At 47.4% G+C, this 25,021-nt stretch overlaps 1 protein-coding gene across 4 annotated transcripts in view; it reads left to right on the forward strand.

Annotated features, from left to right (window-relative positions):
* MSRB3 (methionine sulfoxide reductase B3) overlaps positions 1-25,021 on the forward strand; it is a 534,707-nt gene that overhangs the window by 350,939 nt on the left and 158,747 nt on the right. For all 4 annotated transcript variants that reach the window (XM_069629751.1, XM_069629754.1, XM_069629752.1 and 1 more), the window contains one exon: positions 17,335-17,363. In XM_069629751.1, coding sequence (XP_069485852.1) covers positions 17,335-17,363 — 29 coding nt within the window. The remainder of the gene's footprint in view (positions 1-17,334; positions 17,364-25,021) is intronic.

The following is a 25,021-nucleotide window of genomic DNA, read 5'->3' on the forward strand; positions in this document are numbered from 1 at the left end:
ATCCGGGCAAACCCAGGGGATCTCCGAGAAGAAGGGGGCATATTGTCAGGAACTCGGATTGGAGGGTCTGGAAACACTGGAGGCATTGATTGCCGTACGCGCGTTTCAGTCCTCACCCAAGATGGCGGACGAGTCCTTATATGCTGATTCCTCCCACCGACCTACGCGTTGTATCTGTTTACCAACGCTACGGTTCGTGAGGAAACTTTGTCTGTGAATTTCTCTTTGCCTCTTCCCTTCTTTTTCCTTTTCGGCCTTCCTGGTCCGTCTTGTCGGAACATCTACTTCCCTTCTACCTTTTGTAGCCCCCTTTGCCTGCCTCTCCCTAGTCCTTATCCGTTGCTATCCTTGCTGCCTCCAGACTTACCTGTATTGTTTTTGGTTTCTTACGGCCTACTTTTCTACTTCCTCGCATCATCCTGTTCTGTCAGGTTCCTTCCTAAGTTTGTTTGTCCACTCTTCCAGGTTTTCTGTCTTCCTGCCTTGTACTTTGCTAGGGCTGCCTTTACTACGCCCTTGCTATTTTCTGCAGCCGGTCCCGGCTCCTCAATTTCGTTTACTGAGCGGTCTCCCGCTCCGTAAGCATCTTCCTGTCGGCCTACCTTATTGCTCCTTGTTCGGTACTTATTACAAGCTCTGACTGTTTCTCACTATTCCCTTGTCACCTTCACTATTGGGTTTTTCTTTGACTCCTTTCTATTTTTTGTGTACCCTCCTTTTCCAGCTATTCATCAAACTCCTGCCCTTACTCCAAGGATTTATATAGCCTCAAACAAACATTCCCTTGAATTCTACCTACACCGGCTGCCTTCAGGTCATCAAGGAAGTGAATTACAGCCAACTGAACCCATCTGAATTTACAGGGTGTTTTCCGCCTTTGTGCTTTTTCCCTGATTAGGGCTGGCCCCCCGGGGGTCCCCGCGGTTAGGGTTCCTTCTCTGCCAAGGTGGCCTCCGGAGGGGCCAGACCCTACCTGCACGAAAAGAAGATCAGGACACCCAATAGAGATACCCCCACTTCACGGAAGGAACGAAAGAAGACCAAGACCATCCCAATAGAGTATACCTCTGAGGAACCAGGTGAGGAGGAGGGGGAGGAAGTTCTTAAACTTGACAAAGAGTCTCAGGAAAATTACCTCATGATGCTGCAGATCGAAGATGCCGTCAAGAAATGGGAGATGAAAAGATATGCTGATGAAAAACGGAAGGCCAAGCCCTCAACAATTCAAACAGGGGACAAAGTTATTGTGTGTCAGAAACAAGAGCGGAAGTTGGAGCCAAAGTTTGATCTTGCTCATCTAGTCATTACGCAGATCTAGGGATCCATGGTGACTGTCTGATCTCCTGGAAGGATGATCACACGAAATGTGTCACACTTTAAGCTTTACCGTGAGGGAGGGACGGAGCATAATGAAGAGGAGAGTGACGAAGAAAACAGTCAAGAAAGGTCAAGAGAGGATGGGGCAGGCACAATGGAGTCTGGACCTGCAGTGGAGATGCATGGAACGCCAAAGTGATGCATCACAAGGCCTGTGAGACTGATTGAGGAAATATGAAACAAACTGTGAGTGATGTTTTTTGTTTTGCCCAAGAGGAGAAGATGTCGTGTCCAGCAAGGACACGGTGAAGGGATCATGACAAGGAGCCTTGTCACGCAGAATTATACCAATTCTATAAACACTTGTGTATAGGAGCGTTATAAATGGCATATCATATCAATAGGGAGGCACGCTCCCGCGCATGCATAACAGGGGTTTTGTCACAATCACAGTAGTGTAGGGGAGAAAGATAATAAAGACGCACACATTTCACTCCGTCTTCATGTCCCTCATTTGGTGCGCTTCTGTGCTTCAGCAGATCGGGAAGCAGGGAACCCTAGAGACAAAGGGGACACGAAACCCTCCATTCAGGTGATCCTCCCTTGATTATCCACCCCCAGGGCCAGCATCCAAAAGCAATGGGCCTTCCATGGCCACCTTACTAGAGGATCCCGGGAGTGTAGGTGGGAGAACACTGTCAGGTTTCTCACAGAACACAAAAATGGGTTTCTCATATTTCTTTTTCTGCAGTCTGTCTCGATTACTGCATGTAACTATGTACTTGTTTCCTGTCTCAACTCCATATCCTAAGTACATTCAGATAAATGGTACATGGTAATTTGCCCCTTGGTTTCACCGCACAGTAATCTGCCTCTTATTGATGGATCTGGCAGTGGCTTTACTGCGCTTCCACAAATAATATCCTCAGCTGGGTGTTTCTTTTTCTGGTACTGTGGTTGTTGGGCAGCTGAGGAGTCTGTATAGGGCATGTGTGTGTGTTGTGATAGGTCGGCAACCTGCGGATCACCAGATGTTTTGATCTACAACTCCCTTGATCCCTTGACTATGGTGGCTGGGGTGATAGAGGCGGCCACTAAAGTACTCATACTTCCAGGTGAACAATCTGCCACCTCCCATCCCCGGGAGAGGAGGAACTCCATGCTGGCATTTGCGCTACATACTATGACAGTGGTAAAACAGGAGGCACGCCCCATTGTCATGTCTTTGCTGAGGGGTAATAAAATACCATCCCAGGTTCAACAGGTCCCTTTTCTCTCCCCCTTCACACTCTCCACCTGCGGGTCCCTCAGGACTCTATCCTCTTGCCGTGGCTCTTCAACATCTACCTTGCCCCTTTAGCCCATTTTATCTCCACCTTCTCTCCTCACTTCCAATGTTATGCAGACAGCACACAGCTCTCCTTCAAGCTTCCATCCAATGCCTCCTCTTCTTCCTTTCTCATTCCTGACTGCTATTGATGCAGGGTGTGCTGCTAACGATCTCAGCCTTAATGTCAGTAAGACAGAGATCCTTCTCATTGGGATCCCTGCTCCCTCATTCCCTCCTGCTCTCTGGCTGCCCTCCATAGGTCCCCTCCCCTTACCCTCTTGTGAGGCAAAAAGCCTTGGTGTCATCTTCGACTGGTCTCTCTCCTTCTCTCCTCACATCTCGGACCTTGCCAAGAAGGCCAACTTCAAATTGCACCGCCTCAGAGGCATCCTCCCTTTTCACACCTTCCCCCAGAAACTCAATGTCTCCAGCGCTCTGGTCCTCTCTTGGCTGAACTACTGCAACCGCCTCTTCCTCAATCTGCCTAAATCTTCCCTTCTCCCCCTTCAACTAATCCATAATAGGACTGCAAGACCTATCCTTGGCCTCAAGCCGAGAGACTGCCTCTCCCCAGCCCTACAATCTCTCCACTGGCTCCCAGTTGCTGCGAGGATCAAGTTCAACACCCTCTGCATCATCCACAAGGCTTTCTGGGGCTTGGGATCCTGCTACATCCAACTCTCCCCCCCTAAATACATCCCTGCTAGAGCCCTTCGGTCTTCTAGCTCCAACTCTGCAGATTAGATGCTTTTCCAAGCAGAGAGTGGGGGGCGGATCTCTCTCTCTTCCGCAGGACCCTCCCTCTGGAATGGTCTCCTTGCCCCTCTCACACTTGAGCCTATATCCTTAAATTCCGGGAAGCTTCGCAAGACCCTTCTTTTCGCTTCCTCCTTCCCTCTCCCCCTCTACTGCAAATGTCCCGCCTGGTTCCTTCTAATTTACACAGGGCACCAGGCCCTCCTCGTCAAGTCTACCCCAGCTCTTTGGTCTCCCTGACCCTCCCCCTTACCTGCACTTACCCTAGCAAGCTCCCTTCACCTGCACTAGCCTGGCTGGGCCTGCCCCATTTTTGAGCCCATCCAGCCCCATCCTTGCACTTAGCATGTGGACCTTCTTTCCTCTGCACTCTCTGCTTTCCCCTGACACTTGTTCACCTGGCCTTCCTTTAGCACTCACCTAGCTCAGGGGCCTTCTCTCCACCCTTCTGCCTTACCCCTCGTCCCCAGCACTTGCACGCTCTCCACTTCCTTTCCCTCCTTAGCATTAGCTCATTCCTCTCTGACCGGCACTTCCCCCCACCTACCCACTCCCCTGCACTTCTTGTTGCTGCACTTGCACGATCCGAATGTCACAAGGCTGAGAAGGACTTATTATTGTTATTTTTCATGCCTGTTCCCCTCCACCCCCCTCTTTGTCTTGTTGCAGCATGAAACACCATTTGCTGTATAGGCGCATTATAAATATCCAATAAATAAAATAATAAATACATGTATCTGTGTTATGGTGGAGCCATATTTTATGCCGTTACGCCAATGAAGTGCTGTTCCCATAGGGGATATTAAGTGAAGGTAACAGTGATGCTTGGTCATTTTACCGTGGCATTCTTTATGCAGAAACTTTAACGTAGCATTTTTTTTTAAAGGATGGAGGGCGGGTAAGGGTGCCTCTCCTGTGTAGAGAAAGACAGGGAGACAAAAAGAAACAGGCCATTGCATGCACAGGGGGCAGAAAGAATAGAGAGGGCAATGGGTAGAGAGTGAAAAGAATGCCGCTGTGAGATGACCCAAATCAGACAACGGTTTTGCATAGATTAATGTCTGTAGTCCAGTTTATAACCATACAAAGTCTCACATTCTCGCACTGGGGAGACCTCGCCAAGAACAAATCTGGGTACAACTATTCCTCTGACATGTCCATTTCTGGTGGAGAAAGGAACGACATGCCAAGGTTGCCGAAGTATAATGGCAAAAACAGAAATCACGTTTTCAGCCGAGGCTACTGTACGCTGGGTAAGGAGGGCAATCTGATGCTTGACTGGCAATGTGATCCAAATATATATGTTGATTTTCCTGTAGGGCTCCGCCTCGTCCAGCCTTCATTTGGCCAATGTGGCCGCTTTCAATGTTATTTATTTATTTATTTGTAGGGCGCAGAAGGCCACAGGCATCAGGGCGCACAAACACAAACACAGGAAACAACAACAAAAAAGACGCGACAGGTGATCAGCGTTGGCACGTGGAATAGACGCAGGGCGAGTACTATTTCGGAGAGGCATGGCTGTAAAGAGCATTCGTTGAAGAGGATCATTTTCAATCTCCGGCGAAAGGGATTGGATTCCTTTACCAGACTGAGCTCCAACTGTTGTGTTGGATAGTGTGTTCCCAGCCCTCTTGTTCCGTAGACCTGCACAGTCTGAGATGCTTCTGACCCGTAATGGTGATCTCATTGTTTCATGCTTGCCCGCCCATCCATCAGCGCGAATATAACTGCTCACCCTTGCCTTAAAAAAAGTGCTGCACCCAAAGCATGGAGTGGTTTAAAGGAAGGGGAGAAGTAAGTGGTATGTGGTAATGGGCGTTCCCTGGTAGGCCCGTTCGTTGTTCTGCCCGGTGCCCCGCTGGTCAGATCTTGTGTAGGCTGCTGGCAGTCCTGACTGGGCATGGCGTTGGCTGTCACTGTGCGGTGTGAGTCAGACTGGAGCATGGCCCACTAATTGGATGGCGGCCGAGGTGGACAATGCGGCCTCGCGGCAGCTTGCACAGATCGGCCCAGTCACGGCGTTACTTCCGCCTCACGGCATCGCGAGAGTAATTACAAGGCTAGGCTTTTCCCACCGTTCAATTGGGACCTTCAAAGGCATCAAGACTTCCAGCGGGTGCTGCACTGAATGGGGGACCCAGCGTTCCCACACGGGCGCCGCCGCCCTTCCTGCTATGGAGTACGCCGGTTGCTGGGCGCATGCGCTCCTGGCCAAGCCTTTGATTCAGGGCGACAGCACTTTAGAATGACCCTGAACACGTGTTGGGCTCCAGAGATGGGCCATTCGCGTGCACTCAATTGCACAACTGCTGCTCCAAAACACCCCCAGGCTAGCCTGTTAAACTCCAGCACATGCGAGTAATTACAAGCCTGGCAAAGATGACTGAACCTTCATTCATTTTAGGGTGCTAAACTGAATATCAGTTTTAGCTGATGACAATTTAGCATTAAAGATTCCGTGCATAGGTTATTAAAAAAAGGTTCTGAGGTAGTGGGTAGAAATCTGCATGCATTGTTTTAAAATTAGTAGGTTTATTAGTAGGTTTATTTAATTAATTCACAAAATTGACATTGCTCTGAAAATAATACAATGTTGTATGGATGCCGCCCCGCGCGTGTTAAGACTTTCTAAATCGGGTGTGATCACTGCGCATGCGCAAATGCAATTTGTGCACGTGCAACAACGTTTGCACAATTGCATTAGTGTCAAAGCAAATACATTTGCAATGGTGTTAATGCGCAGTGTACCATAACCCCGCCCCCGGGGACCGGTTTACAAATAAATGCCTGCCTACATAAAAGCCCAGGCAGTTGGCATTGCCAATGCTTGTTTCTTTTGCTTTTCTACCTTAGTGAGGGGTGAACATGAAATAAATACATTGCAAATGACAGGCCCTTTGAGGTAAGAAAACAACCGCGGCAGGGTAACTATCATAAAAGTAGGACTAACTCTTGAAAGTGGCTGTCAAGGCACTACACTTCAGTAGCGGTTGGAGGAGAAGGGGTTAAGTGTTACTGTTCAAATAAACACATAATTTATGATATGATAGGTTATTTATAACATGCTTAATACCCAGAGGTTTCTAAGCGCAGACGCAGGGATCGAATCTGTGATGCTCTGTGTCGTCTTGCTTCCAAGGCGAGCACGTTGCCACTGAGCTATCCTCCCGAGACCTAATCACTAATTTATCACAAACTTACACTATCTTAAGTTGTAAAATGCAGCATTTTGTCTGTGCAAGATTGTGCATTCCTGCCTGCCAGCTATGAAGATCTACTACCAAAAACCGGGACCACTTCAGTTTCCAATGGGAACATAATCTTGAGAAAGTGGGACAGAGCACCCAATTCCGGGACAGTGCCGGCGAAACCCTGACGTCTGGTCACCCTACTTTGAGGCCCTTCACTGGCGATGCTCATCAAAGCCCACCTGGCTGCAGGGCAGGCTCCATCCCTTCACCCACACCAAGGCGGGAGAGGGTGTTGGGTGCATAACTAAGGGTTTGCGAATGCACACCTTCTGTGCACAGGCCCCAGCCCCTGCTGGGACATTTGCACATCCCATCACGCTCCTTGACTAGGGAGAGGCCTAGGGTGGGACGTGCTACACCTGGAATCTGATTAGCCACCCCTGATGCCACCCCATGTTCCTAAACGAACATTATGTGTGTGTGTGTGTGTTTGCGCGCGGTCGTACTTCATGCCACCCCTGCATAGGCCAGTGCCCCACTTGGGCCACCAGAGTCAAGAGTCTGGACACGCCACTGCTGTGTTCACTTTTTGATCCTTCTTGCTGTGCCCCAGCGTGATGTTTCCACTGTGTACCACCTCCTCTCCAGTGGCCGCCTCAGTAATATTTGGTTTGACAATTTGGGAAAACTGGTTCTGGTCAGGCTTTGAGATTTCGACACACTGGAACTCAAACTGTTCAGTTTAGGACTAAACTCAACAATAGGAGTCTTCCCGAATCCCAGTCCCCTTTTCCCCCCAAAATGACCGACTCGTCGCTCCATCTCGTAGCACCTAAACCGGGGCCACGCAACCCCTTGTCTAGCTGTGCTCCATATGGTTTGGACTACGACTCCCATCAGCCTAGCCAGCATAGTCAATGTCAGCATAGAACATGGGAGTCATAGTCCAAAACATCCGGAGAGCTTCAAACTACACCCACAGACACACCCCACACACGCGAAGGACAGTATTATGCCCACCCACTATCATACTCACTTTGAACGAGCTATGCCAAAAATGGCATTTTGTGATCACAACCTCCCCAAACCAGCAGCCAACAGTCTTGCAGCGCAGTTTATAGTCATTCCATCGAATTCCTACCATTGACAGACCATTCCATCGAAAAAAATGCATCGAAAAAAATAGCATCGAATGCATTTAAAAAAACTTTTCTTTAATGGAGACCCCCAAACCGCTTTTTTTACCATTTAAAAACCATTCAAATTAAACCATTTACCGTCAAAAAACATGCATTCAATTCTTTTTTTAATGCAATTTTTTAGATGGAAAGGCATTCGATGCAATGACCAGATACCTTGCAGCGCTGTCTTATATTAGATCTTTGGCTCTCCCTTTCCAGATAAAACACACACCCAATTGTCGCAGCCTCAAGCCACGTAACACCATACCACCACTTCCAGGTACTTCCGGCCTGCACTCATCCTCATCAATTCTTCCGGATCCCACCCACCCCCCTGACTCCTGTCCCACTAATACTCCAACCTCTCCACTTTCCTTAATGAGCCATGCGCGGCAGTGATGCGAAAGCACAGTTGCCAACATGATCCATTCCAATCTATAGGCACATATCCAGTCCTTGTTTTTTCTGTTGCATTCTGGGACTTGTAGTGAGTTGTGTAATAGGGAAAGCAGAACTACAAGTCCCAGGACTGGACAAGCATCTACAGATTCTAATCGGTCATATTGGCAACTATGAAAAAATGGCATAGGTGCACTATGCAAGACCAATTTACATTACAATTGAAATTTTTAACTGTTTCTCTCCGTGTTAGCTTCAGATGCTAATTTTAATCTGGCAGCTGGTTCTGCGGTATTTGTGTGATCTTCTCAGTCCCGGCATTAAGTTAACGAAGGGGTGCCGTTCCTCGTGCGATTGACACTGATTGGCAATAGAGAAGTCTTTGAGTGCTTTGAGGCTATTTCAAAGGAAAGCGGGTTCTGCCTCTGGTGGAAGTTTGGGGCACTGCAGTGGGCCAATGTCTCGGGCGTTCTATGGCCGTGTACTTGAATTCGCGGTATTCTCAATTAAACTAAGCTCGAAAATGTTTAATTCCACCCACGCAATGCCATTTAGACCCATTGGCCCTGATTCATGGAATTATTTGCGTCTAAAACGGGGATTTCCCTGCCATTCTGCCCGCAAATCCCCATTTGTCAAACAGGGAGAAAAGTGAAGTGCAGGCGAGTTGTTTGTTTATTTATTTGCATAGCGCTCCAAACCCAGAGGTATCAGGGCGCATTATGCAGGTAATTTTCATTTTACAAGTTACATATAGGATACAGACGAAAATTACACAATTTACACAAAGGCATAAACAGTAATCTACCTACAGTTAATGGATAGGCAGCTTACCTGGATACGAACAGTGTATACAGCAGAAGGACCAGCGCAAGATTATCTAGAGATGGTTATGAATCATTAGCAATGAGCCAATTTTTTGTGTGTTTTCTAAAACTACCGAAATACAGGTCAGCTCTTAGGGAGGTAGGTAGCGAGTTCCAAAGCTGGGCAGCCATTACAGGAAAACTGCTGCCCCCTACTTTTTCCAGCTTAAATCTGGGCACTCTTGGACAGAAAGAGTTTGATGTCCGCACGGGGCGTGTTGAGGTATTACTGACAATTTTCTCCATTAAGTATTTGGGAGCAGAGTTGTTTAGGCATTTGTGAGCAAGGGATACAATGAGATATGATATGATATAGCATTTATAACGCGCCTATACACAAGTGTTTCAAGGCGCGATGAGGCAAGAGGGGGGACAGAAGGAGGACAGACAACGATCCTACTAGGCCAGGTGTCATTCAGATCGCGCAAGTGCAAGGGAAGGGGGGAAAGGAAAAGTGTGCGGGGGGAAGGGAGAGGGGAAAGTGCAGTACATGGGAAAGTGGAATAAATAAGATAAATAAGACAAATAAAACAGCCAGCTAGTGGCAAGTGCAAGGAAGTGCAGACATAAGTGCTTGTAGGGGGACTGTAGGGATACAGACAACGGTCCCCAAGTGCAAGAGTTGCCAGGGAGGCAGTGCAGGTGGGCAATTGATGGGCCTGGGCCGGAGATCAGAAAGGGTGGCCAGGTAGCCAGTGCAATTTCAGTCAGGAATTCAGGAGGGGAGGGGAGGGGAGGAGAGAAATCAGAAGCAAAGAGGAAGGTTTTGAGGTGTTTCCGGAACCCGAGATGGTTCTCCTCGAGTTTCAGGGAGGCAGGAAGGCTGTTCCAGAGAGGAGGCACCTGCAGAAGAGAGTGATCTGCCACCAGCTCGTTGCTTGGAGAAGCGACTGACCCTGAGTGAGTTGGAGGCAGATGAGTGAAGAGCTCGAGAAGGAAGATATTTAGGAAGAGAGAGTTGAAGGTATTGCGGCCCCAGACCCCAGAAGGACTTGTGTACAATGCAGAGGGTTTTAAACTTAATCCTCGCAGCCACTGGGAGCCAGTGCAGAGATTTCAGTCCTGGAGAGATACGATCCCTGGGCTTGAGGCCAAGGACAAGTCGTGCAGTCCTGTTCTGGATAAGTTGCAGAGGGCGGAGAGTGGAGGCAGGCAGATTTAGATAGAGGCTGTTACAGTAGTCCAGCTTAGAGAGGACCAGGGCTCTGGAGACAGTGAGCTTCTGGGGGAAGGAGAGGAAAGGAAGAATACCTCTAAGGAGGTGCAGCTGGTAGTGTGATGAATCCTATCATTAACTGAAAGCCAATTGTGTCTGCGACTTCACACAACGTTCACTTACATCACATGCAACTCGCCTAATTCACACAAAACAAGTTTGGAATAACTGACGCAGGTCCCTAGATCAAGAAATAACATTTAGCATGAAAGTTGATGTTTTCGGGGGGCGTGTCTTGGAGCTGCCGCGAGTGGCATGTCTCCCTAGAAGCTCCTGGCTTGCACCAAGTAATAAGCGAAGCAACGCCGACTCCTAAGGCCGTTAACCCTAGTAAACTGAAAAGATGGCATGAGGAATGAGAGGGGCAGGTTTCACCAGTAAAACGCAGCAGAGGAGCGCCGTAATCACAGAGAAAATTGAATTTGTATTCCTCAAGCCCGGTGCGGAAAGCACAAGGAAAATGGCGCCCGCTACACTCTGGAGCTCTCAGCTATCCGTATGGAGGAGGAGCCACCACATAAGAGCAGCCGAAGGAGCCTAATGTGGGCCCACCAGCCTACAACCATATCAACTCGTACATGACAGCGGTGACTAGCCATTCTGATCGCAGTGGAGCACCAGGGCTGTGTTGTGAACTTCCCCCAGCATCCTCCCTTATCGCCGGCGTTGACAGTCCAAGTCTTGAGCTTGCTCGCAGTAGCGGTCCTCAAACTGCCAACACAGATGTTTGGCGCTGCCTGTCTCCGGGGCTGGACCGCGCTCCGGCGGGCCTCCCGCACGCCGCTGGGGGTGCAGAGCCCCATCCAGCATAGGCGTGGAGGCCGCAACTGCAGGTGTGCTGACGGCTGTCTTCCGCGTCGCTCGGCACCCAATATCCCCCCCTGGAATGCAACCCCCACCCACATCAAACGGAGCTGGGGACCCGCCGCTGCTGTAACGCAGTGAGATCAGATCATCAGCAACCCACTGGCGAACGCGGGTGGAACAATGAGAAGCAACGGATACAGGTGGTGGGAGGGCCGAGAACGGTGAGGGCAGCCCGAGGCACAGAGCCCCCTGGGGGCTTTAGCAGTACGAGCCTGAGTTCCTGGTCGGAGGAGTTGAGGCATGAGGAGTACTAAGGTGGCAGAAGGTACAGATATAGCGTCCTAATCTTCCCCTTGCAGCGTGCCACACTGCAATAGTCATTTGGGCGGATTGGGAGCTGTGGAGAGAGCGCCCACACCAAATACTCCCCCATAGACTTGGACTGAGGGAGATCCAACAAAATTCAAACGCTGCGGGATCCTGTGGATTCCTATATCCTAAGCAACCTCACCAAGTACCGCCTCCCCATCCTGTCTCTCAATGAATCACTGGGGGTAGTGGAACCCCCAAACAGCCGCGCCTTAGCTGGGACCATCCGGGTACCATGCAGCAGCCTTCCATAGGAGCACCCCAGCCCTACACCAACAGAGGGAAGCCTGACACAATGGCTTACTGAGGTAGCAACCCCTTCCCAGGCACAAAGGAGGAACCTACCGCCAGCAGTTGCATCAAATGCATATCCCCTTCGATCTACTGAAAGGAACTCAGACCACACCAAGGGATAGCAATCCTCTGCTACGGTACCTCTCCCGAAAAGACAACAGAGTGAGGAGCCAATGGCCCGAACAGCTAAGCAATCTCACGAATAGCGACTCTGCAGTCCCCCTGGCATCGGTGGTGCGACTAGACGAGCCACTTTCAGCTCATTCTCAGCAAAAAACATCAGATCACAATGGCAAAAAGCGGCATAGCAACCAAGCAGGCGGATATTGCAATGCTTATGAGCGGCGCCGTCCCAGGAAAAGTCAAAGAAGGGGGACTCCACAGCTGAGCCAATAGCGAGTTCCAGCCCTGACCCTGCTTCTTCAGATCCAGCGCAATCAGCCATGAAATCAGATTTAAAAGACCTGCTTGCTGCCCTAACGAAGGAGATCTAGAAAGGAACTGAAGAAGTTACGAAGAAGATTAACTCCCTCGACAAGAGAGTGGTAGCTGTAGAGAGTCGAACAGCTGAAATTGAGAATGAGTTGTGTGACCAAAGATTTGAATGGGAGAAAGGGCAGGACAGGATGGCAGCCCTGGAGGCGAGATGTGAACTGCTGGAGGCAAAACAGGATGGCGCAGAAAACAGGTTGAGGCGTAATAAGATCCGCCTCCGGGCAATTCCAACTTCTGTCTTGGACTCAAACCTGTAGAGCTATGTATCAGACCTATTTAGATTCATAATAACACTCCCAGACGATGCCCTGCTGGAGCTAAACCGTGTGCACAGAACAGTCCCGAGACAATCAGCCTCATCTCCACCAGACGTTCTCGCCAAGGTTCATTTTTACAGAGTAAAGGAAGAGATCATGAGAGAGGCCAGGTCAATGCACCAAATCACATTCAGAGACTCCATGATCCAACTTTACCAAGATCAAGCAAACTCCACCCTTCAAAAACGGAAAACCCTCAAGCTACTGACAGAATGGCTACGCGAAAGAAAGATTCCGTTCTGCTGCGGCTTTCCAAAATCTGTAAATTCATCTGGGAGGGAGCCCAAAATCAGATCCACTCCCTGAGAGAAGCTGAAAAGTTTGTGGGCATCGGCGGGGGAAGTGGGGAGTCCGACACAGAGGGCGCCGCCCAAGACCCCTCTAAGAAGCAGGTGGGGTTGACATGGACAAGAGTCAGCAGACGGCGTAGGATCCGCGGTCCTCCCTGGAAAACGCCTAAACCAGACTGATCTGCCTAAGTACTGTTCGAGCAACCAAGGTCAGTGGATCTTCCCCGGAAGCCCCTAACTCAACATCTGCATATGTTGTTGAAATGCATGTCATTGAGGTAGAGGCGAAGGATGCCGGGGACTGGGGAGGGAGGGCTGAAGAGGCCCCTGTTGGAAGTGGGGGAACAAATCAAAGAAAGGTCGTGTTCACATTCTACTCTTTACGCTGATTACGAGTTGTCATCATGTTTTGTGGTTTCACGTTGGGCCCAGTTGGCCATACTAGCTCCGTGCCAGAGCACCACCAGTTACCCTGTTAGGTAGGATGGGTTCTTTCCTACTGGTTCATGGGAATGGGGAGTAGGGGGAAAGGGTTGGGAGGGAGTAGCGAGGAGAACTGAGAGGGCTAGAAGTTCTCTTCCATGCTCTCAAATGGCCAAAGGAAGCAACACACTGACATCCACAGGCATTTTAGGGTCACATATCCAGGGCAATGACATCCTGACAGTACACACAGAGCCCATCAAGGGAGCACCCAGAGCCAAACCCGTTATGGAACCTCATGGGGCCAGATGACGAGAGTGAAATCAAAACTCTCACATGGAATGTCCAGGGCCTTAACTCCCCGGGGAAACGCAGGTCTGTGGACCACAAGCTTGGTCTACTGGCGGGGGATATTTTAATCCTACAGGAGACTCACCTGCTGCAAGTCGATAAAAAGCGTATTAGATTTAAAAGATACAAAAAAGAAATTTTTTGCTGCATAGGGGGAGAAAAAAAGGGGAGTAGCAATCCTACTGAGTGAGAAGGTCCCTCTAACAAGAATCCCATCTAGGAAAGACCCCGGAGGTAGATATCTTCTGGTGAAGGGGCTGGTCGTAGAACGCCCCATCACCATTGTGGCTGTGTACTGCCCTAACACCGCCCAGGACAAGTTCGTATCTGACCTGGTCCCGGTTGTCCTTGCTTTTATGGAGGGATTCCTCATCGTAGGCAGAGATTTCAACCTGGTCCCTGATCCTCTAGTGGACAAAACTCTCCCCCAACTAGAACAGACTACATCCAAGCTTTATCCCAAGCTAGGATCCTTAAGGAAACGGAGACGGTAGACGCATCAAGACTGTCCAACGGGGGAACTAGGGATTATACCCACTACTCCCATGCGCACAAGGGCTTTTCCGAGAATAGACCTTTTACTAGTCACAGGTGCATCCTTCACTCCATTTTACCCTCCCTCATTTACCCACGTCACATAATTTGCCTTTTCATTGCTCCAACTCCACTCCCCATTCTTTACTCACTTTCCTCCCTTCTCGTTTCTCCTGACCTCCCTAATTTCTTCCTGACTCTTTAGGCCTCCATTATTCCCCATTCTTCTTACACTCCTGAACCCCCGCTCTCTTTTTCCCCTCCCTTTAATCCTCTTTACCCTGCATTTCCCCTCAGTCTTATGCCTGAAAAACTATTGCTCCATTTTCTTGCCTTTGTTCATTCTTTGCACCCATTCACCCCTTTGCCCTCACCTGGCTCCCTTCAATCTCCTTATCTCCTGCCGTCCCTCACTCTCAACCTCTCACTCAAGCTTCTGCCTTCCTTCATTCTCCACTCTCCCTTCCCATCAGTGTTCATGTTCCCTGCTCCTTCTCTACTTTACTTCCTCACCATCTTGCTCTTATTCCCTCTCCATATTAATGCATTGCCCTGCAGTAGGGCCCTGTTGAGCTGGAGGAGATATAGAGGTGGTGGGTTGGAGTTGAGGGGTCTTTCAAGTGCCACAAGCAACACCCACAGAAAAAGTAACCCCTGGTATGTTTTGAAATTAAAAGTTGAAATCCTTTAAGTCTGTGATGGTCAATGACATTTCAAGTGTGTGGGGTAAGAACACAAGGGACATGCACAAAAGGGTTAAGGATGCTGTAGAAATTGTCTTGCAACATCACCTCCTGTAATGTCCTTTCCCATTGCCCATGGTATTGCCAATTGCCTTGAACCCTATAATTTCCAACATTAGCTTCAAGCTTGATCATTCAATATTACCACCATTGACAGCAAAGCCTGGCAAGGGGCCACGCTGCCTCTAGCTAGAGTCGGACCCCACAAAAACCCAGAAAATTGTAAAACAAATGTACTTTTATTCATAAAGTTCATCATTCTGCAACTCTGCCCACTCTAGGCTCTGCCTCCATGACCCGCCCACCTTGGGCCTTCTGTCATTTTTGCCCACTGGGCCCTTTGCCTTAAATCTGGCAATGGAGATGGCAAGCCACTCTGGCGAGGAGAGTAAAGGTCTTCTTGTTGGCTGCTGTTTTATAAAGCACCCGGATTAGCTGGAGTAGTGAGATGTAGCAGCATAACGGACGGCTTAAGTACCCGGCACAGGGGCGTACACAGCGCTCCTTCCTGACGAAGCAGTCAGTGTAGGGGTTCTATTACCTGTTGAAATACGCTCACGTTTCCCCATCCTCGTCGGGAAGCGAGCAGCCGCGTTTTGCACTTTTTGCAGGCAGGCCATTGTTTCACTAGAATGCTCAAATACCTGTTGTTGTCGAAAAGCACTCTGGGGAATAATTAAGCCATTGACCACCATAATCTGGTGTGAGAAATATAAGTATTTAGGATATCTTTCACCCATGGCCAGGCCATGCTTGTTTGGGTGGTGGCCATGAGGCACCTCACTGCACTCCACTATCACACATTTTAGCAATAATGCCCGATCCGTCGGGCCAGATCTGGTGATAACGAGCCGGGGCCCAAGGTACACCGATGAGTTCCCCTGGATCGGGTATTATTGCTATTAGCACCCCAGGATGCCAATCCGGTAACCTGAGGCGTTGACAGCAATGTTGTTTGTATGAATGAACGGGACGCCTCGCGGTGTCCCATTCATGCATACAAAAAACGGACTCAAGATGGCCTGCCACAGAGCTGTAAGACGGGGCTCCAAGCGGAACCTCTCTTCCATTTCCATTGGTGGCCTGAAGGAAGAAGGGTGAAGCAGCTGTCCGGTTGCTCGGAACGTGGGATTCAGCCCACGATCCGAGAAGCCTGATTGGTTGCTCCCCCATCTCCGGATGCTAATTGTTCATCATAATTTCTCTCACCAGCTCTTTGCCTTACTTAACCCGTGCGAAAAGGCGTCTGACAAGCGGGCATGTGACCTATGACAAAAACTGTCCCTTTTACGGCACTGTCCACCAAATTATCATAGCCCTATTGTCCTTGCTTTATTTCCCTCTATATAACATGAGTTATATTTGTATAGGTGTAATATTGAAGTGTTTGTCAGGGACTGGAACACGATTTACAAAAACCACCTAATAAATAGATGCCAGCAAACGCCCATCTCCCGACTCTTACGCAGTGTTGCCAACTCCTCAGTAAGGAAAGTAGCTATTGGCTGTCCTAAAAGTTGCTAGAAGTAGCTAAATGACGTCATTCACCTAATTTGCATAATCGGCCATGTGCATGATGGGTGATTGCTGAGGGCACGGTTGTTACAGCCTCTCATTCCATTTTTCAGCCAGCTGGCTGCCTAATTGTACGTGTGGGAGTGGTCTGATGACCTACATATGGCAGTACACAACATAATGCATAAGTGCAGTACAGCATGTCTGTCGATATGTCATAGCCAGAAGTAAATACCTATCAGAAATTGTAATAACTATATGTATCTTCTTTATAAATTGCCGGAAAAAGGTAAAAACGTGTAAAATTCAAATGTTATCACAAAATGTCCATTAACATCTCTAAATGTTGCGCCAACTTGTAGAATCTGAAAAGATATGCTTTATGTTTCTGCCACATAATAAATATAAACACGTAACGATACTTCTATTGCTTTAGAGACTTACACTGTTTTCTACTGGTTTGGAAACTTGCGTAAACGATGCAAGTCTCCAAGCCAATGGAAAAAAGTGTAAGTCTCCAAACTTTTAGAAAAAAGCAGATAGATTTCTCGCTAGCCGCTGTCTAAGTACAAAGTCGCTAGGGGGCCGTGATTTCTTGTTAAATATAGCGAGAAAGTCACCAAGTTGGCAACACTGCCCTTACGTGGCCTACGTAACTCCCTTAGCCTAAGTGAGGTAACCCGCAGCTCTCCAGATGTATGGACTACAAACCCCATCATTCCCACCCAGCACATTCATTGGTGAAGGATCATAGCAGTTGAAGTCCAAAGCATCCGAAGATGAACAGGTCAACTAACCCTGCAGAATATCAGATAGATTACGAATTATGATTGTCGAAGAACATGCTTGATAAGTTACGTTGTCGCCAGGGAAATATTCGTATTGTAAGAGACTTCGTTTTTAATAATACGTTGCATGTACTGTTGTTGCCTTGCAGGTCTGAAACAAAGTTTGACTCCAGCTCCGGTAAGTGGGGACTGCTTGCCAGAAGACGTATTAATGGGTACCAGTTGGTGTCTCCTCATAGTGCACTTGTCGGCTCAACGCAGGAACAAGCCCCAATTTTGATTCAACCTTTTCACAAGGGGCCCTTTCTGCATTCCAATGTTTGTGTTTCCCCGACGGAAAAGCTATTATAATGTTTCAGAATTGTTATTTTTGGGGTAGAAGGGGCGGAACTGCTGCTTGACATAACTCAAGGAGATTTTCCAATGGTAGAAATCATTGTTTAAATGCTTACCAATTTGCACTGTTTTGGTTTGTATCTAAGATGGTGTCTGGTCATGGAATGAGCCAATCAGAGCGTTTGGAGTTTGGTTCGCGTAGTGACTGTGGCAGTAGTAGCGTTCAGCGGCTGTCGGAGTGTTTGGAGCACAACACCATGGCTTGTTAGCCATAATCACTGGTTGGGCTGAGGGGTTTAGTGTTCACATACTATCTCAGCTCAAAAAGCCCACAGGTGTCTTTAGGCCCATTTAACTTTGGATCACATGTGGTACTTTAGCGCTACTGTTTATTTGTGGCGTACTGGTGGCACAGTAGGCCTACATCGTGAGGCTACCTAGTTTTGGCTCATAGGTGGGTGCTGTAACATAACCATTCGTTTTGGAACATGGGTGGTGCTTTAGTACTACCTAGTGAGTGAAGCTACTTTATTTTACTTTGCAGGAGAGCCTTCAGCATTACCATTAGTTTTTGTTCTAAGGTGGTCCTTTAGCACCAAACCTACAGAAGCACAATATTCTCATAGGAATCACATCTGGCATGCAGCAGACTGTGCACCCTAAAATGCATCAAGCCTGGGGAGCCGGCGTGGGGGCTGGGCGGGTGGTCAGGATTAAATAGGACCAGGGGAGTTCAGGGATGCTATACTCCTCTTCCTTGGCACTGTTCATATGACCATCTAGGCCGCTTTCCTATTCCCTGTACCTGAGACCTGGGTGGAGGGGTGGGGGGTTGGACACTTTGCAGCCAAAGGCATCTATTTTTTTTAATCAAAGCCCAAACTGTGGGCTTTGCCAGAGCTTGTTTAGTTTATGCATTTCCACTAGGTGGCCACCTCCCATTACTATTGTATGTGTCGCCATCTTTGATCAGTCCTCTATCATTTCAATACATTACTAGAGTGTCAATATCCATCTCTGCTAGTGTCCCATTGTGCCCCGTGCCCAGCATCGCCTTGGATTGCACCACGTAAACTTTTGGATCACAGGGATCTTTCTTATGCATGTTCCATTTGTGAGCTACTAAATAAGATATTTTTTATTTATTTACTTTTAAAAATGTTCTATGCGTCCCACTTATTCTCTTAGCCAAAACCTAGGTTCTATGTGAAAATGTCCCTAGGAAAATACAGCCATGTGAAAAAGTAGTCAGAGCAATGTAGTCATGCAATGCAAAGTGTGTACATGTTGCCATTAATAAAGTCGTCAAAAGGGCTGTTTTTAAACAAACAAAAGTACAAGGATATACCCATAACAATGACCCAAACCTCTCATACAACCCCCATAATCACCCTAGCTCCATTCCTAAACCTTGCCCTAACTCGAGTTATAACCCTTATTCTACCCCGAACCCTTACCTAGCACTCACCCTTCAGTGTGCTAAAGCATTTAATTTGCAAGTGACTCCATACAAAACACCAAATAAACAGAATAAGAAGAGCAAACCTAACTGCAACCCCATCACCAGCTCACCAATAATTGCATAGCCCTTGCCCTAACCCAAACCCTTGCGCTAATGCTAGCCTTAGCCTTACCCTAACCACAACTCTAAAACGCATCCTAACTCCTATCCTACGCCAACATCACATGCCCTCGCCCACCTCACTACCCCTTTCTTTAACACTTCCCCAAACCGTTACTCAATTAGCCCTTGCTAGGGACGTCATTTAGGGGTCGCCAGAGGTTGCGACCTCTGTGGTCTCCCTTGCGCCCTCTGTGGTCTCCCTTGCGACCTCTAATAAAAAAAGAAAAAAAAATCCTTTTTTTGTATTTTGTAAAGCAAGCTCCTGGGCTGTGGCCAGCACCTTTTGGCCCTTTACTTCTGGAGTGGCTGGCTTTCTCGTTCAGGTCCCTTAAAAAAAAGAAGAAATATAAGAACAGGAGTGCCACAAGTCTAACACTTTCAGCTATGACCCTAAATAAGAAAGAATAGGAATATCAAATAATGTGTCTTTCTGGAATTCTATACAATAATTGCTACTCATTAAAGGTTTATTTCAGGAACACTTCAGGGAGTGAGTCACTGATTTAGTCTGTTCTTAAACACCTCAACTCAGCCTTTCATCCTTCTGAGGTCGATAAATGATTCCCAACACAGGTTGGGTGATATTGGGTGCATATTTTTTCTATATAAAGTGCTTAAGCATAAGTGCTATATAATAACACATCATTATCATTTGGTCATGGACGTCTGCTTGCATTCACAGTAATTTGGTAATATGGACCTATACACACTGATCTTAACGATACATATGGCGATCCATTCTTGTATGAAATGTACATAACATTATAGTGATATCGTAACCATATTTATCGTAGTGTTCAATGCTATGTGATGCCACATCCTGTTTTGTCAATGGGTGAAAGGTCATGTTCCATCGCTTCCCGCAATATCACTTCGGGTGGGGTCAAATGACATCACTTCCTGGGATGTCATAAGGGTGTTAAGGGTTGTGTGATGTCACTCCGCTACCCTGGCATTTTGGTGAAATGACGTCCCTGGCCTTGCTACCATAGCCCGTACCCTAACACTTACCCTGACACTTAATCTACCCTGAGCACTAACCAAACACCAACATCACCAGCCCGCCCACAGCCACCCTCTCCCTACTTCTAACCAAAAGCTTTACTCTAACCCTAGCCCCTATCATTACCCTAACCCATATCCTAACCCCCAGATCAGGCAATTACAAGGCCACTGAACCCCTTCTGTACTGAATCTTTGGCTTATTTCCAGCTGTATTTTTTGACTACTTTTTGCTTGGTGACTTTTTTTTTAACTGCAGAGGTATTTTTACCACGATTTATTCACTGGCTACATTTTTGTTGGCAACATTTTCACTGGATACCAAAACCCATTTCTTTGTTTCAGGCCCAGAAGAAAATAAGAAATATCCCTGTCAACATCCAATTGCGATCAGGGCAGAGGCATAGACAGGGTAGGGCCTGAGCGGGCAAGGCCCAACCAAAATCTGTAAATGCCCACTCAGCAGCAATGTGTGGGCATTTACAGATGTTAATTTGACTGCGGCGGGGCCCAAATAGATTAGCTTCAGGCCCCACTTGTTAGTCAATCTGGCTACGCCTCTGGATCAGGGTAGTGTCAGAGGTTCTACTCAGTACTGGCTTAAGCATATTTTTTATTTTATTTTAATGCAGATTATCAAATGTCCATCAAAACGGCAGTCTTGCAATTCCATGAACTTTAAATGTACAGTGAAGGGCCTGGTGCACTCAGGAAGGTTATAAAGTGTGCATTTTCAGGTGTGGCATTTCGAGAATTTTAATTTAATGTGGGTTTTAAAATGTGTTTCAATGCTTTAATAAGTCAGGCGCACATCTTAGAGCTATACATTTCAAACCACAAACCTAAGATAGAAGTAACATGAAAGTTAGCACTGAATGCTAAGTGCACAGAACATGACATGGTTTTGGACTCCTCTTGTGAAGCACAGTCAATGGTTATCCTGAAAACCTGGTATGATTGCGCCCCTCCAGGGCTGGAGTTGGACACCACTGGTAATTCATTAAATGCTTTAATGCTATTTTTGACTATCCTCTTTGGGTTTCTCTGTAAGCCTTACAAGCTGGCATGAAAATGACACAATTTGCTGACTTGTCTCAGTTGATCCCAAGGCTCCCCAGGCAACCCTGGTGGACCATATTCACGTCTGCCACTCCCAGTCGGAGCACATTCTTTGGACAACCGAGAAAGTTGCCAAGTTTCGCAGTTCCATGTGTGACACCTCGAGCCGGTCCTGGTTTTTCCCATTCCATGCTGGGACTTGTTAGCAGAGCACCAGGCCAGCCTTTTCACATTTCTTCACTGAAGCTAGCCTAGATTACTGCTTCTGTATCTCACAGCTCTGAAGTTTCTCCTTGCCAGAGGTGCGCAGATCATCCTGTTGTATTTTTTCCATTTGAATTCTGGGATTTGTAGTTTTGTATGTACATCTTAAATGTTGGCCTACAGGTTTCCAAGAAGAAAATGCAAGCATGAATGACTTTCCCAGACATAGCATGGAGAAACGTGAGAGCAGTGAGTACCCCGTGCACGTCCATACATGCCAACATTCCCATTCCATTTGGGAAATGCTACTCCACTCCTGGTTCTTTTTTTTGTTGTATCTGTGGCACACCACAGGGGCTGTGGGGGCCCCACTACGCCAGTGCCAGTAGCCTTAGGATAGTCAACTACTTCCCTCAGTGAAGCTACCACCCCAAATGTCCTAAAGACAGGGTTTATATTCCCACTCCTGAAAAATCCTACTTTTAACCCGGAGGACCTAGTAAACTATCGTCCTATTACAAGCCACCCATTTATTGGCGAAGTCAACGAGAAGGTATTTGCTAATCAACTACTTACAAAAATCCAACAACTCTGCTCTGGGATTACCCCAACGGCAGCACTGAAAGATCCAGCATCCAGGTGGTCGACGATTCCCTTGAAATTGTCGATATATGGGAATTGTGCTTGCTAGTCCTCCTGGACCTCTTGTCTGTATTCAAAATGGTCGACCATCACACACACAACTCACCCACCTTGCCCACAGGATGGGCTTTTCTTGCACCATCCCTAAATCGGTCACATCTTAACTGTCTGGTAGACACAGGCTGTCCAGGTGAACCCTGGCACCTGTGCAGTCCCTCAGAGTTCCAGTCCAACTTCCCTCATGCCTTGAAACTATTCAAATATGGATGGCAAGTGGCTATTTAAACCTTAAGCCTGTCAAGACCGAATTCATAATACTGGGACACTCATCCAATCAGGAACCCTCTCAAAGGTGGCTGGACTGGACGAAATGTGCTTAGACGGGTTCTACCCACACTTCACCCACTCAGCAAAATCCCTTGCCTTCATTGTGAACAACAATCTATCCTTTAAACAACATATCCAAAAAAAGGCTCAACCGGCTTGGTATCAGATCTCTCTACTCCGCACGATCAAGCTGCCCCAGGACTTCCAGATGGTGGTGCAGGTCCCAGTGACCTTGCATATCAACTGAGTAACACCCTCCTTTGCTGGGTTCCCAGGTGCTCTCTTGGGCTCTCTCAAAGTGGCCCACCATTATGCGGCTTTCCTCATCACCGGCTTTAGGAAATTTGATGGCGTCACCCTACCTTGCACGAATAACACGGACTCCCCATCCTGGCTAGAATATGCTTCAAAACCGCATGCCTCACATATAGAGTAACCACCGCTAGTACGCCAGCCTACCTGATTACCAATCTGGGAGGCACACCTTTCATTTCACAGTAACACCATCTCTAGACAGGAAAGTAGACTGGCTTGAAAGAAGAAAACTAGGAAACAGTACCTCTCATGCTAACAGTGGTGGCTAGCAAATTTTTTAATTGGAGGTGAGTAAATATTTCCTAGCAATATGGCTTAGGGACAGAGAATAGCGAGGGAGCCTGAGCCAACCGAGGGGAGTAAACTGGGGTCTCCCAAAGAATTATTTTTTAAATAATGGGTTAAATGGTACATTTTAGAGCATACTTTAAGTGACAAATTGGGTAAAAAGCCAGACAGTTTGCAATTGTTTTTTTAGAGTAACTCATGACAAAGTCCAACAGATGCTAGTCACCGACAGTTCACAGGAGCATTTCCCAATGCAAATCCATGATGCCTTTGCCCACAATATATTCCAGTATAAAACCACGCCCAGCTGACTCTTCCAATATATGGCAGTGGCAGTACCTCCACTCAAGATCATACTCCTCCATTAAAAATATGAAAGCATGACCAAACTGGTTGCACCAAAATGCCAAAACGACAGCTTAGCCATGTAGTAGCACTTATCATGTTTGCTTTATTATGGATGCCCAGTACAAATGCCATGCCAAACAGATAGACTGGCTACACCAAAATGCCAGGCTAGCCACATAATAATTCTTATCATGCTTGCTTGTCCAATAAAATAAATCATGCCACAGTAAGAAATGGCTAGACTGGCTGCACCAAAAGGCTGTTATAGCCAAGTAATAGCACTTATCATACTTGTACTGTATTGTTTATTTGTATAGCGAAGCAAGCCCGGAGGCATCAGAGCATTCACATGCTTGGTTTGTGAACGATGCCCAGTAGAAAATGTCGCTCTACAGGAAAAAATGGCTAGACTGGCTGCACCAAAATGCCAGTCTAGCCATGTTATGTAATAACACTTGTCATGCTTGCTTTGCTTTCTCATAGATGCTCAATGGGCATCTATGAGAAAGCAAAGCAGGCATGACTTTGCCCAGAGGAAAATACCACACTTTCCGTACCACTCACCCCTCCCCCAGTCAAAATTATTGACCTGGGAGGCCAGCTCAACAAACACAAGCAGACTCATTCATAAATGATTCAATCACCCCTTCACACGTTTACACATATACCATGAACTCACAAATTCACATGTGCACCCATCATCATACACTCACTCATTACACAAGCATACACACATACATACACAAACAAACTTTAAATACATTTTTACCTTATGCCCGGGTTATGATGCTTCTCACCACGAGGCCTCTCTGAAAGCACTCCATCTCCCACTTCACGATCAGGAGCCAGGAAGCAAAAAGTGCTTCCTGGTTCCAGTACAAGCACGCAGGAGCCGGAGTGCTTTTGAATCAACACCCTGATCCGTTTTAATGTGCGGGGAACCGCAGAAGCGCTCTCCACACCCATTCAAACATGCAGGTTCCCAGTATAGTTTCTCAATGATCCATGCAAGTCTGGGGAGCCAAAGCGCCCCCAGCCTTGCATGGTACATTGGGCATGGGCACTGGGGAACAGAACTGTAAAAGGGAAACCACATTTCCCTTTGACAGTTTAAGCGCAGCTCCTCCATAATGGTTGGGGGTTCTGGTGGGTCAGCGACCCCCACCCATTATGGACAAGCCACCCCTGCATGCTAAGCTCCGGTCCTCTTTAACGCCATCCCAGTGGCAATTCAGACTGCTCCAAGTGTCCTTCAGTTTATGAAGAAATGTGGGGGAGCTTTATTGACCTTTATGGATGGTGCTAGATTAGGTTCTGGAGTGTAGTGCATTCGTTTATTAACATTAATATATGGGGAGGGCGTTTGTGTTGTCTATGTGGTTGTTCTGTGTGGTCCTTCTCGTGTGTTGTCATTTGTTTGATACATCTGGCTTTGTTTTAGGTTAGTCTTCAGTTTCATATGGTGGAATACAGAGTTATGGTTTGGAATTCTGTTTTATTTTGTTTTCCACTGTTATGTATTTTGCAATTCAATGACCTAGGATGTTAATTCTGTTGTGTATTGTAACTTGTTGAAAATGAGAAATAAAGAGTTAAAAAAAAAGCAAAAAAAGAACTGAAGACCTGGCTCTTCCAACACCACCTTGGGGTAACCACTAGATTCCAGCTATCGTTTTCACACAAGATTCCAG

This window comes from Ambystoma mexicanum, chromosome 12 (assembly GCF_040938575.1).
Source record: "Ambystoma mexicanum isolate Mex_15411 chromosome 12, UKY_AmexF1_1, whole genome shotgun sequence".
Lineage (NCBI taxonomy): Eukaryota > Metazoa > Chordata > Amphibia > Caudata > Ambystomatidae > Ambystoma > Ambystoma mexicanum.